General features: G+C 34.9%; 1 protein-coding gene across 1 annotated transcript in view; it reads left to right on the top strand.

The window, feature by feature from the left end:
- LRP1B (LDL receptor related protein 1B) overlaps positions 1–15134 on the top strand; it is a 1620129-nt gene that overhangs the window by 801364 nt on the left and 803631 nt on the right. Inside the window, exons 12-14 of the mRNA XM_045066491.1 lie at positions 5910–6090; positions 12525–12744; positions 14659–14848. Of these exons, the coding sequence (XP_044922426.1) occupies positions 5910–6090; positions 12525–12744; positions 14659–14848 (591 nt within the window). The remainder of the gene's footprint in view (positions 1–5909; positions 6091–12524; positions 12745–14658; positions 14849–15134) is intronic.

Genomic DNA, 15134 nt, shown 5'->3' with positions numbered 1-15134 from the left:
TGGTGACCATGGCCATTGCTGCTATAAACATTGGGGTACAGATGGCCCTTCTTTTCACTACATCTGTATCTTTGGGGTAAATACCCAGGAGTGCAATTGCAGGGTCATAGGGAAGTTCTATTTTTTAATTTCTTGAGGAATCTCCACACTGTTCTCCAAAGAGGTTGCACCAACTTGCATTCCCACCAAAAGTGTAAGAGGGTTCCCCTTTCTCCACATCCCCTCCAACACATGTTGTTTCCTGTCTTGCCAATTTCGGCCATTCTAACTGGTGTAAGGTGATATCTCAATGGGGTTTTAATTTGAATCTCCCTGAGGGCTAGTGATGATGAACATTTTTTCATGTGTCTGATAGCCATTTGTATGTCTTCATTGGAGAAGTATCTGTTCATATCTTCTTCCCATTTTTTTGATATGATTGTCTGTTTTGTGTGTGTTGAGTTTGAGGAGTTCATTATAGATCCTGGATATCAACCTTTTGTCTGTACTGTCATTTGCAAATATCTTCTCCCATTCCGTGGGTTGCCTCTTTGTTTTGTTGACTGTTTCCTTTGCTATGCAGAAGCTTTTGATTTTGATGAAGTCCCAAGAGTTTATTTTCACTTTTGTTTCCTTTGCCTTTGGAGACATATCTTGAAAGAAATTGCTGTGGCTGATATTGAAGAGATTACTGCCTATGTTCTCCTCTAGGATTCTGATGGATTCCTGTCTCACGTTGAGGTCTTTTATCCGTTATGAGTTTATCTTTGTGTACGGTGTAAGAGAAAGGTCGAGTTTCATTCTTCTACATATAGCTGCCCAGTTTTCCCAGCACCATTTATTGAAGAGACTGTCTTTTTTCCACTGTATATTTTTTCCTGTTTTGTCAAATATTATTTGACCATAGAGTTGAGGGTCCATATCTGGGCTCTCTACTCTGTTCCACTGGTCTATGTGTCTGTCTTGGTGATCACAGATTTGTAATAAAGCTTGAAATCAGGTAGCTGTCTTGGTGATCACAGATTTGTAATAAAGCTTGAAATCAGGTAGCGTGATGCCCCCAGTTTTATTTTTGTTTTTCAACATTTCCTTAGCGATTCGGGGTCTCTTCTGATTCCATACAAATTTTTGGATTATTTGCTCCAGCTCTTTGAAGAATACTGGTGGAATTTTGATCAGAATGACATTAAAAGTATAGATTGCTCTGGGAAGTATAGACATTTTAACAATGTTTATTCTTCCAATCCAAGAGCATGAAATGGTCTTCCATCTTTTTGTGTCTTCTTCAATTTCTTTCATGAGTGTTCTGTAGTTCCTCGAGTACAGATCCTTTACCTCTTTGGTTAGGTTTATCCCCAGGTATCATATGGTTCTTGGTGCTATAGTAAATGGAATCGATTCTCTAATTTCCCTTTCTGTATGTTCATTGTTAGTGTATAAGAAAGCCACTGATTTCTGTACATTGACTTTATATCCTGCCACATTGCTGAATTGCTGTATGAGTTCTAGTAGTTTGGGGGTGGAGTCTTTTGGGTTTTCCATATAAAGAATCATGTCATCTGTGAAGAGAGAGAGTTAGACTTCTTCATTGCCAATTTGGATACCTTTTATTTCTCTTTGTTGGCTGATTGCTGTTGCTAGGACTTCTAATACTATGTTGAACAAGAGTAGTGAGAGTGGGCATCCTTGTCATGTTTCTGATCTCAACGGGAAGGTTGCAAGCTTTTTCCCATTGAGGATGGTATTTGCTGTGGGTTTTTCATAGATAGATTTTATGAAGAATGGATAAGGAAGATGTGGTCCATATACACTATGGAGTATTATGCCTCCATCAGAAAGGACGAATACCCAACTTTTGTAGCAACATGGATGGGACTGGAAGAGATTATGCTGAGTGAAATAAGTCAAGCAGAGAGTCAATTATCATATGGTTTCACTTATTTGTGGAGCATAAAAAATAGCATGGAGGACATGGGGAGTTAGAGAGGAGAAGGGAGTTGTGGGAAATTGGAAGGGTAGGTGAACCATGAGAGACTATGGACTCTGAAAAACAATCTGAGGGTTTTGAAGGGGCGGGGGGTGGGAGGTCGGGGTACCAGGTGGTGGGTATTATAGAGGGCATGGATTGCATGGAGCACTGGGTGTGGTGCAAAAATAATGAATACTGTTATGCTGAAAATAAATAAAAATAAATTTTAAAAAAAGTCTGTTTTTAATCTGAAATATATAGATAAATGTCTCAATTCTGACTTAGAATGGAACATGTAAATATATTAATTTAAAAATTATAAGAAGGGTGCCTGGGTGGCTCAGTGGGTTAAGCCTCTGCCTTTGGCTCAGGTCATGATCTCAGGGTTCTGGGATCGAGCCCTGCATTGGGCTCCCCACTCAGTGGGGAGCTTGCTTCCTCCTCTCTCTCTGCATGCCTCTCTACCTACTTGTTATCTCTCCCTTTCTGTCAAATAAATAAATACAATCTTTTAAAAAATTACAAGAAAACATTATCTACTGCAATTTTTTTCTTTCTATTTTCTTTCTTTTGTTTTGAAGGAGTACAAACATGTTAAGAGTCCTTCCCTACTGATAAATGAAAATGAGTATAATATGTTAAACTTAAGGGCAATTTTGCCAGATTAAAAAAAAGACAGTTATAATCTTTGTTTGCTATTAGTTATATACTACTACTAATAATATTGTAGTGAATGTTGATTTTGGAATGTTAAATACTTGAACTGTACTCAAAGATATCAAAGCAATCTACTCTTTTACCAATTTTATCAAATACCTTTCCTATATTTGAAGTCATGTGTTTTCTCAAGCTGGGAATCCATATCTCTGTAATCATCTGTGCTTGTTTGAAATTTGAGTGACATCAGTTTTCATATGTCTTGATCACCTGGCTGAAGGATTTGGTCATAGAGTTTCTAATAGTCTACCACATGCAGGCTCCAACCAAACTTTCTTCAATTAGAAAAAAATCGAATGTGCATAACACCAATGTTCTATGTCTTAGTGCTCCATCAATTATTGGCTCATTAAAGGCAGGTACCATATGTTACAAAGTCAAAATACTTTTCTTATCAATGTATAGTTGTTGAAAAGGATTCTCTAATTGTTCAGTCTTTGTCCCACCAGAAAAGAAATCCCTCCATACCTTGTTAAAGATAGCCTAAAAGATTCCCAATTTGCACATAGACTGTTTTATGAGTTTCTTTATTTTTGAATTGTATTCAAGCTTATTCTTCCCATAGTGGAAAACAAATAAACAAAACACACACACACACACACACACACAGAGCTAGAAAATACTAGGCTGGGGGTGTCTGGGTGGCTCAGTCAGTTACGTGTCTGAGTCTTGATTTTGGCTCAGGTCATAATCTCAGGGTTGTGAGACTGACCTCCACTTGGGGCTCAGTCTTAAGCAGGTGTCTACTTGAGATTCTCTGTCTTCTTTACCCTCTGCCCACCCCCCATGTATGCTCTCATTCTTTCTCTCAAATAAATAAATGTTTAAAAAGAACCACTAAACTAATTGTTTCATTGCTATCTTAATAGACTATATAGGTCGCAAAAGGGAAAATTATAATGGTAATCATATTAGTGGTAATAATACTAATAATATTTATGTAACATTTACCATATGCCAACCATTATTTTACGTATTTTACATATATTCATTCCTTTAATCCTAAAACAATTCTATGAGTTAATCACTATCATCACACCCATTTTAAAGATTAGGAAATTGAAGAAAGAAAGGTTAAGTAATTCAATCAGAGATATGGTGAGTGGCAGAGGCTGGGCCTTGTAATTTCAGAACTAGTGATCCTAGTCACTCCTTTATGCCGTTCAAACATTTCATTTTCCAAAGAAAAATGATATAATTAGGGATAGAATCCTCCCGATTTTGGAATTCAATTGCATTTCACTCTTACTGACTCTACATACACTATTTCTAGGTAAAGTTGGCCACTGGTCAAAATGCAAGGAAATTTTATTATAAAATCATTTTCAGAGAGAAAAATATGAGGAATATTTCTATTAAGTAACACTCATAAATAAAAGAGCCAGGACATATGTAGAATTTGTTTTAATCCTGATAGATTATTAAAAGCTAACATATTTTGAGAATTAACAGTACTGCTAGCAGTATGCTAAGTGCTTTCCATACAGTAGCTAAGTTACCCCTTGCTATTACCCTGTGGTGTAGGTGCTGTGATCAACTTCACTTAACGAGTGGAGAAATTAAAGATCAAAATGACCAAGTTGCTTATCCAAGTGTCGGAAGAAAAATTTCAATCCACATAGTATTGCAAATAAGAAGAGTCAAGTTAGATGTTAAAAGGGAAAGTTATAAAAATAAGAGGGCTGTTGAAGATGGAAGTGTTCATGCTGGAGTAGATTTCAAATGTAATACAATTTTTGAAAACCGACTAACAAGATAAAAATCAGCCACAGACTATTAATAAATATAAAGGAAAAAGAATAAACAGCTATTATTTTTCCATTATGCCAGAGCAGGAAAGTGCTCAGTGAAATTAAGTGTCAATAAAGTAAAGACAAAATTAAACTTTTTTTCTAAGCATAGACACAATTAACCTGTGAAAATGACTCATACCGGATGGTAATGAAGCAGAGAGCTTAGTGAAATTGAGAACATATCTGATTCACTATAATGGGATTTCGGTCAGATCAAATCACACATTGTATTAGCTATCCTGAGTCAGGGTACATGCTGATGAGCAGAAAGGGTCATCAAAGAAATTTTATTTTTCTCCAAGGCCAGGAAGGTCATGATTAAAAAATAGAATAATAGTAAATATTTATTACATGTGCATTTGAGTGAGTGTCAGGGAGATGTGCCCGTAGCATGTCAATCAGCTTTGTCCAGTAAGCTCCCATTCTCTACCTCATCTCTGGGAGGGAAAGAGACAAAGGCTTCCTTGGTTTTGAGAGAAGAAAAGGAGTACACAGTAATTTCTTAAGCAATAGAGAAATGGAAATACCTTTATGATGCTGTGGACAGTTAGGAAGGTTGTGCATCAAATGGCGAAAAGTGGGGGTAGGTCTCAACCCAGGAATAGCACAGTTTTAAATATCTCTGCACTGGGGATCATCTGGCTTGGATTTTTGTTCCAGTTCTACCACTTCTTGTGTGATAATAAATGATAACCCTTCACTTTAAAGTGTTGGCATTTTCCTTTCTGTGGAGGGTTTGAATTAGTTGAACTCATATAAGGTTATATATTTATAACATTCCTTTGAATTACTACTGCCTGTATTTTACAGACGTCTGAATAGTGTCCTTTTAAAAATAAGATTTTATTTAGAATAATAGAATATAGAGTATCTCTGAGTAGAGATAGAATAAATAAATTTAGTAGAATAAAATAATGGAATATAGAGAATGATTTCCGTGTTTCTTTGGGATTCACTGTTCATGCAGTTCCATAATGAAAACCTGTTCAGGGCTTTCAAAGGTGTGCTTCTGCTGGACCTGTTCATCTCTTAGCAAGAGAGCATTCCTATTATTTTGATTACTCACATTACATATTGCAAGTTTCGAAATGCTTACTTTTTGAGCATAGTACTTGTTCATACTGCCTGATTTTTTTTTTCTAAATAGTCTGTATCACTCTATTTATGTTCTGAGAACTTTCTCCCTTTGCTGTGTCATCCCTTATATTTTCCAATCACTGTTTCATTTAAAATATGTCAAGATAGGGCCTGTCATTCATAAAATGGCATTCAAAATAAAACCAAAAAATATGCCATGGAATGACACTTTCCAAAATCACACTATAAAGAATCCATGAATCAGGATTCATCCCTTTTTGAATTAAACATTTTCTTAACTAGAACATAATAGTGGGAACTATTGTAAAATGTGTTGCTCTCTTATCTTTTTTTTTTTTTTTTCCTTTTTACAGATCTGGATAACGTGGAAGGCATTGCTGTGGACTGGATTGGAAATAACCTTTACTGGACAAACGATGGCCAGAGGAAGACCATTAATGTGGCCAGGCTGGAAAAAGCTTCTCAGAGTCGGAAGACTCTTTTAGAAGGAGAAATGTCCCATCCCAGAGGGATTGTGGTGGATCCTGTTAATGGGTATGTGATAGTTGATCAGTTTGATATGAGGAAAATATTGTTTTAATATATTTAGCAGTAACAGGTTTGATTTAAATTCACACATGAAGAACCTGAAATGGAAAAGTTACTCATGTAATGATTTTCTCTTGTAGAAAATATGCTAAATAAATGTGTCAAAATACATTTAACTGAAATAAATGGATTATTTGTGTAAAGGATATATTTACTTGATTTACTCAGACAAGGACCATAATTCTCCATTTTAGACTGTCTGACACCAAGATAAATAATCAATTGAGAGAATCAATCAATTTAATTTTTAAAGGATATTAAAATTTAATGTATTCGGAAAATAGAAAAGTTTTTTTTGTGTGTGGGGGGGTTATTTTTTGGGTACACTTACTGTGGGGCAGGCATTTTGTTAAATGGGCTCAATATCTGCTGTAATCCTTATAATAATCTTTTTAACTAGTTGCTATTCTCATCTTTGCCTTACAAAGAATAAATTGATAACTGATTTACAAAAGACCATTAAATTATTAAGTGACCAAGTAGACATTTAAATCCCATCAGTCTGTCTCCCAAAATTTACTCGGAGTCACTATATTCCACTACTTTTTACTAGTCAAGGTTAGTAATCACATAATTCTAGACATAACCACAGTTTTCTTATAGTGAAATCATTCTGTACAATGTGCTACTTGTTTTAGGATGGAATAGTTTGTGAAATTCTCAGGAATATATTTTCCTTTGATTTTTATTCAGAGATATTACCTGAATACAAACAATACCATATATCTAGAAATACTGAAGAATGTGAACATTCCTGGGACGCCTGGGTGGCTCAGTTGGTTAAGCAGCTGCCTTCGGCTCAGGTCATGATCCCAGCGTCCTGGGATCGAGTCCCGCATCGGGCTCCTTGCTCCGCAGGGAGCCTGCTTCTCCCTCTGACTCTGCCTTCCACTCTGTCTGCCTGTGCTCGCTCTCACTCTCTCTCTCTTACAAATAAATAAATAAAATCTTTAAAAAAAAAAAAAAAAGAATGTGAACATTCCTAACAGAATGTCAGAAGTAAATGAATGAATTACATGTTCTAAGTGTACAATTGTTATATGTGATGTTTATCCCTCCCATCTCTTACATCACACTGTTTCAAAATAGCATAACAAAGCAAATATACTGTATTCCTTACTACACACATAGAAAAATACTTAATTGCAGAGGAAAACTGTGGCTCCCTAATAAACTGAGATCACCAGATTGTAGTTCCTAGAATTGTTTGTGTTGAGAATAGCTCCAAATAAATACAATTAAGGTACTTTTTCCTGGGCCAACATTTAAGCAGTGGATGATACCACTGTATGTGTTTTTATAAGACATAATTATAAAGTAATTCTAGTGATTTTATCTGTGGATTCTATAATTATCTGTCCTATTCCTGAACTTTTAAACCAACTCATCTATTTGACCTTTAAATCAAGGCAATCTTAATTTTAAGAGAAACTATTTATTACACACTGTCTAAATATACTTGAAGCAAGATATCTTAAAACAGAATCTTCCTGCTCAGTATTCTGTTTGAGAAATATTTTGTTATAGAGTTAAAGAGTATTTGTGGTGCTCACACAGATAACGCAAATATGGAGGTCATAGAATCATGTGATTTAGAAAGGAATTTAGAGGCCACTAGTCCCATCTCTCTATTCAAATTCAAGAATCCCCTTCAACAGTTTCCTAATAGGCAGACATCCAACTTGGATTTGAAAACCTATAACATCTACATAGTTTATAGTATTTGGGGGCAATTCCAGTTGACTTTTTTTTTCTTTTTATTAAGGCAATATGTGCATCTCTGTAATGTCTGCTAGCTGACCCTATATTTGCCTCTGGTGTTACAAAGAATGACTTATACCTTTTGCATTAGACATCTTCTATTTTCTATTGTGCACCAACCTGAAAATCACATATGTGTCTATGTATGTATATAATGCATATATATTTGCATATACATACATTTTTCCCCCCTAGCAATATATTATTCCCAGAATTTTGCTCTAGGTATATAGTTAACAAAACAGGCATAGCTTTTAACCTTGTGAAGCATCTTCTGCTATCTGCAAGGTGGGGGATAGGCAGATAGAGCAAGAAAGAAATACCAAATAAACATCTAATGTAATTTTTACAGACCAGAATGCAGGAAGGGAACAAACAGGATGACATAATGGCGACTAACAGGTAAAGCAATTTCAGTAGGTTTGCAGAAGGGCCTCTATAAGGAGGCATATTTTAAATCAAGACTTCACTAACTATAGGAAATGAATCATCAATAGACAGTGAGGAAAAGAGTATTTCAGATCAAGAAAATGGTACATTTGAAGATCTTAAGTTGGGTAAATGCTTGACTATCAGAGGAACTGATATGAGGACAGTGGAGCTGAACTGTTGATAGCAAGGGAAGAAATGATAAAGATGTATTTGGAAAGGAAGCAGGATCTTGTCTGCCTGGAGGAGAGCTTTGTTCTTTGTCTTCAGTGCAAGTGTGGAATAGGGAAGTGAGAATTAAATACATATTTTAAAAAGTCTAATCTGACTGTTCTATGGAGAATGGATTGGAAAATAACAGTAGAATTGTGTGAATTTAATTGTCCAAATAATTGTTTGACCATAATATAATTTTTAAAAAAGAAGACAAAACTTTACCTTGGAAAGTCCACTTACATTAGGCACAATATAACTTCACAGAACATCAAAAATGAGAAACTTGATTTATTTACATTTTTTCCTATGATAATACCTATTTGTAACTGTATACAAGAGGAAAGAATTACAGGGTTTTCCTACTATAATAGCCAGTTAACAAAAATCACTCATTTCAGAGCTAAGCTTTATCCAAAGTTTCATAAACAATGACAGAATCAGTAAAAATTTGTTCATTTATTTCTTTATTAAAATATATTCTTGATTAACTACCATATAGAGCAATAGAAATCAGTAAGACAGTAACTGCCCTCAAGGAGTTTGTAACCTGGTGTGCTTGGTGTACACACACATGCACACACAAATCATCTATAATATAAAGTAGAATGAAATAATGTTCTTCAAAAAATCATTGAGGTTTTCAATTCAGGATTGAGCTTCAGAGAATGAACAGGATTTCTCATGAGTAGATTTGGTCTTAGGAGCTTAGGATGTGCAGTCGTAAGCAGTCATAAGGTTAGTCACTGTACTCCGACAGGACATTTTCAGTATGTGTTTAGAGGCAGGGATGTTAATGGCAGTTTTGAGATGAGATGAGTTCACTAAGGTTAGGGCAGAGGGTATGTGAAGGAACATAGTAGGCGGGCGCCTGGGTGGCTCAGTGGGTTAAGCCGCTGCCTTTGGCTCAGGTCATGATCTCAGGGTCCTGGGATCGAGTCCCACATCGGGCTCTCTGCTCAGCAGGGAGCCTGTTTCCTCCTATCTCTCTCTGCCTGCCTCTCTGCCTACTTGTGATCTCTCTCTGTCAAATAAATAAATAAAATCTTTAAAAAAAAAAAAAGGAACATAGTAGGAGGTGAAACTACAAATATGCAGAAATCTTCAATGTTGGGGTTAAAAGATAGGATTTTTTTTCTTCTGACAGCAGAGTAATTGGAAGGTTTTGAGAATAAAAGTCACATTTTTCAATTCATGATTTAGGAAGAAAAGTAATAGAAATATGATAGTTGTATGGGAACAACCTATTAGAAGTTCCATTTGAAACAGGATAAAAGAGTACAGCATGTGTAATAGAAATAGAAAAGTGGGGATTGAGTAAAGAGACACTGAAAGAATGGAATTGTCAGGCCTCAACAGTTGTAGAAATGGGGATAAAGCTGGAGGAAGAATTGGTCATGATGGCACTGTTTCTCAAACTGATAGCTACAGATGAATTCCCACCTTTCCAGTAATTTCGCGCTTCACAATTTATATTGGTAACTTAGAAACCTGCATCTCCAGTCCTGACTTCTCAAAATATTACCTTTAGTAAGTACGTCCAAAGCTAAGAGCGTATTTCCCCTCAAACATGATCTCTGGTATCCCTATCTCAATTAATAGTGTCACACCCTCTAGTTAACAGTAGCTATTATGGTAACACTAAATTGAGTTCTTTTTTTTTAACAGTAAAGTTTATGTTTTTTTTTCCATGGCATAGAAGTGCTTAATTTAAATATGTCTAGGCAACCACATAATATAATATTATTTTATTTTATTTAATATAAAATAATATAATATAATATAATTGATATGATCAATATCAACAAATTTAACCTAAGTGTTATAGGGTACAAATATGAATAAGAAATAATCCCTGCCATTAATAATTTTAATTTTTAATTGTTAATCAAAACCATCAGACATGTAACACCATTAAATATCACATAAGGCATAAATGCAACAAACATTATTTAAAAAACTAAAAAGAAATGTCACTAAGAAACAAAGGAAAGATCTTATTTTCACAAAAAGGGTAGAAATAGACTTCATCAAATAACTATTTGGACAGGACTTGAAAAATAGAGGTGCAATTTTTCTTTCCATATTAGCAGAAGGCTTACTTAATCTAATATTTATTTAATGAATACCTGAGTTCCACATATAAAAATATTTATATTAGTTTCTGCTTACTTTATAGGTTATATTTCCTATTTTCTATGTTTAGGAATCACCACATTTCATACTGATTATAAGGCTTCCACAATATAACATTTCATCATGTAATGAAATTGATAGATGATGATCACATACCTAGCCTTGGTTAGATTAGCACCCTTGTTTAAATTTTTTCTTATATTCTGTTTGAATAAAAATAATCTTAGATAATGGATCAGATCACAAACAATGATTTCTAAATACCAAAAGAATATAAATTATGCTTAGATTCACCAGAATTACCCCTCATGTATGTGTCTGCATGTATATGCAATTTGGGTTGGAGAATCAAAGAAAAAAAAAAAGAGAGAGATGAAACTATAGGGAAGATAATTGCAATTTTAACAAATTATAAATTATCAACAACAATAAAACTGCATTGACTAACCATATTTAAGATTTCATGCAGTATCAATAAAGATAAAAGTTGTATATTTCTCTTTTACATAGTTGATTTATACAGGAGAAGTCAACTAGTTATATCCAATAAACATAGGACTAGAGCAAATGGAACGACTGTCCTTTTTGCTCCTAATTTGTTCCAATAATAAGACCACTTGAAGAACATGCTGGATGCAAGATAAACATATTTCCATGTTTATTTCTAGGATTAGAATGTATTTTTACTTAATAAAGTTCACCAATCTCAATATATTTCCTTAGGTCTAAAAAGACATATCAACATTATTTTAAACTGTTAAGGGGATTTTTAAAAAGCTTAACTGGTATAAAATAGTGAATGATGTGTTACATCCTCAGTTGTTCCAACTCTTCCTGTTTAGATCACAGTAGGATTTTTTAGTCAGGGAAACGGATTTTTCCCAAAGTACCTCAGAAATTCTTTAGGGTCCACAAAATGTGGAGGCAGAGGATCTACTAAGGGCATTTTTAGGGTCAACAGCTTAGAAAAGCTTTAGAGCTTTATAAAGTTGTAGATGAGGTGACTGAATTAAAACCTACACTTTAATTAATAACTCCAGAACTTTCACATGACCCTGGAGCAACACTTGTGGAGGGTTTTAACCTTATTCATGAGGGAATTAGAACATTAGCTCAAGGCCCCCTTTCCCACTGTTATAGCTTACACAAAAGACTTGTTTTTAAAGGCAGAAGCTTTTGTTTGAGATAGAAATTAAACCTCAAAATCTCAAGGTCAGTCAACCCGATGTTATTAAACTTATGCGCCGCTAAATCATCTTCTGTGGGTTTTGAGGTAATAATAAGCAGCAATAAGGCAGAGATAATTTGCATGAGGAAGACAAATTAGACTTGGCCAAATAAACCCAGTATGACCATACCCTTTAATACAAAGACAATCCAGTTGCCTGTCTTACAAAATAATAATTCAACTGAGATTAAATAAAGCCTGGAGTAGATCGTTAACGGCACCATGTGTTCTCAGAAGCACATAATTGATTATATGTTTTCTGAAGTGGACAACATTTAAAAATAGGAATGCTTTGAAAATCATTTTCCAAGCTTGGTATCAACACCAAAAAAAAATCAGTATTTGGCACTTCATGTTAGGCTAAATAGCAAATGGGACCAGTGAGTGCGGTAGTGGGTTTTCTGTGGTGTGTCTGAATATGGCTTCACTGAACACATCTGTACTTCCCCGAGGACTCCACAGATGCCCCCTCGTTTTGGCAGATGAGCATTTAGATAGGAGGAGAAATCAGAATGTAATTCGATTTTAGGGCAGTGCCCAATCTAGAGAAGCATCCCTCTGTATGGCGGCTGTTTGAAATAACATGTGTGCACTCTTGTTTGTAACGTCTTAGTTGGATGTATTGGACAGACTGGGAGGAAGATGAAATAGATGACAGCGTGGGAAGGATTGAGAAGGCCTGGATGGATGGCTTCAATCGGCAGATTTTTGTGACTTCAAAGATGCTGTGGCCAAACGGTTTAACTCTGGACTTTCACACCAACACATTATACTGGTGTGACGCCTATTATGATCATATTGAAAAAGTGTTTTTGAATGGAACTCACAGGAAGGTAAAAGAAAAAATACTGTTTTTTTTTTTTTTTTTAAACTCACAGGCTTCTTCTTCACAGAGCCTTGTTGTGTTGTGTTAAAAATACTTTCAAGTTTATTTTTACCCCTCTGAGGTGGCTGCCAGTAGTCTCTGTGGGGTGGCTAAAGGAGGCTGAGCATTAAGTAGTGCAGCTGGCACTTGCCTCCGGGAGACCAGGACTGGCTCACTGTGGTATGCCAGGATTTGTGGGATTTTAAAAAGAAGCTCTCAGAATATCAGAGCTGTTTTAAAATGCAGTTTTTCTCAATTATTTACGAGTTTGCTATGACCAAGCAACCCAACACTATTCAAGTATCTTTAATATTTGCTGGTGAAATTTAACCTCTACATTATGAAAAAGTAATTATACTACATTTATTTAAATAAAGACCTTCATGGCAGTGGAGTTGAAACACAAAATGAACTTGACTTCAAGCCTATTGCTATGGATAAATATCAACAACTTCTTGCCTCTTTTGGTAGGATCATTGCAAAATAATTTTGAAATTCTTGGGTAAATCGGAGGACGGAGTTGACTGGGTGCCAAAAAGGGCAGTGTTGACAAGACTACACAGCTCTATCTTATCTTGTAATAACCTGAGGGCATATAACACTATGAACTGACTTTAACTCTAGTTAAATGATAGGAAATGGAATGTTAGAAATGATCAAAATGCTTCCATTGTTCAAAATGCTTTCTTTTTGGAGAGAAAGAATGCACAGTTGGCCAAGCCTACTCGTTATGAATTCTGTTTGGGAGATAAACAGTACAGTAATCAATTAAGACTGCCTCAGTCATTGGTTGACTCTAACCTTGCTTTTAGTATTTTTCCCCAAATAGTAAAATTGATGGGCATTTAACCTAATGTCACATACTTAATAGGTGTCAGATAAATATGTATGATTCCTCTAAAGATATTGATATGTACACCACATAGACAGCATTGTAATGGTAGCATATTTTAGCCTTCATGGAGGTAAGAAAATAAGGTAAAAAACTTAATTCTTTAGTATATGAATATGTGGTATAATGAATTCAGGTAATAGCAAAAATTGAATTTTTAACCCCACATTATTTAGATAACTTCTTCAATTCTTTAATATTAAATGGAGTGTGTACAAAATGCTTTTTCAGGTTGTATACAATATCATTTTATAAATGGTGAATAGTGGAAAGGTATTATTGGAGGTGTGATTCCTTATTCCTCTTCTACAAGCCTCTGTGTAAAACAGCACTTATCATATGATTGCTCTAGTTAAACAAAAACAAAATACAACTAGAATGTAAAGAATATACTAAGAAAACCAGAACTGAAATGAGCCAGTGAGTCTTGTTTATCTACTTACTACTAATAAATGTTTCTATGTTCAAAATTAAAAACTTCACCTCCCTCCTAATCATTTCCTAGATTTCTTCAGTTTGCTTTGGCACAATTAAGTAGGAGAATCCCTTTCACTCCCAATGTAAGACAATGTGTTTTTTTGTTTTTTTTTTATTCTTTGGCTGTTGGATAAGTGATATCACAATACATAATATCACAATACACTAATTGCTCAGATCAATTTCCATTCCAGGTTATGATACTGGAATATCATAAGGAAAAGAGCAGGAAAGAGTGTCAAGCAAAGTCATTTTAATGTTTACATTTCTTGACCATATGAGTAATGTCATATATGAAAGGAATTAAATGGATGAAATACAACTGATCTTCTTCAAATACCATGTCCTAAAAACAGGAAAATAAGCTCACATTGTGAAATCCATCTTCAAGTGGATTTAGTTATTAGTTAGATCATTATCTGTTATACTTATTTGGATATCCTTTGCTCTAAAAGTTTAGTTACATTTTTAAAGGTCAGTTCTGATTTTTCACAACGTGTTTATATTTTACAGGTTGTTTACAGTGGGAAAGAGTTGAACCATCCTTTTGGATTGTCGCATCATGGGAATTATGTGTTCTGGACTGATTATATGAACGGTTCCATTTTTCAGCTAGATTTGGTAACAAATGAGGTGACATTACTGAGGCGTGAAAGACCACCCCTGTTTGGGCTGCAGATTTATGATCCACGAAAGCAACAAGGTATTAAAAACTATATAAAAATTCTACTAAGGTCTACCTACGGTAATACTTCACAGTGTTTGTAAAATCTTTGCTTTTGTCAGTGTTGCTGAAGTTTTATGAAAAAAGGTGTCCAGTCACTCCAAAGTAAATCAAATCTTAGACTTTGTTACCATAACCTTTTATTATTTATTGTTCAAAATAGCCTAAGTGAGTAACTGGTTAATTCTATCTGAGTGAAATTCAAGGATTTCTCCTTCTTCATGTCATCTTCAGGAAACTTAGATTAAGGAAGACTGAAGAAGAC

The sequence above is a fragment of the Mustela putorius genome, unplaced genomic scaffold (genome assembly GCF_011764305.1).
Source record: "Mustela putorius furo isolate JIRA1106 unplaced genomic scaffold, ASM1176430v1.1 tig00003867_pilon_pilon_pilon, whole genome shotgun sequence".
NCBI classification, from domain to species: Eukaryota; Metazoa; Chordata; class Mammalia; order Carnivora; family Mustelidae; genus Mustela; species Mustela putorius.
This window is presented reverse-complemented; position numbering and strand designations above follow the sequence as displayed.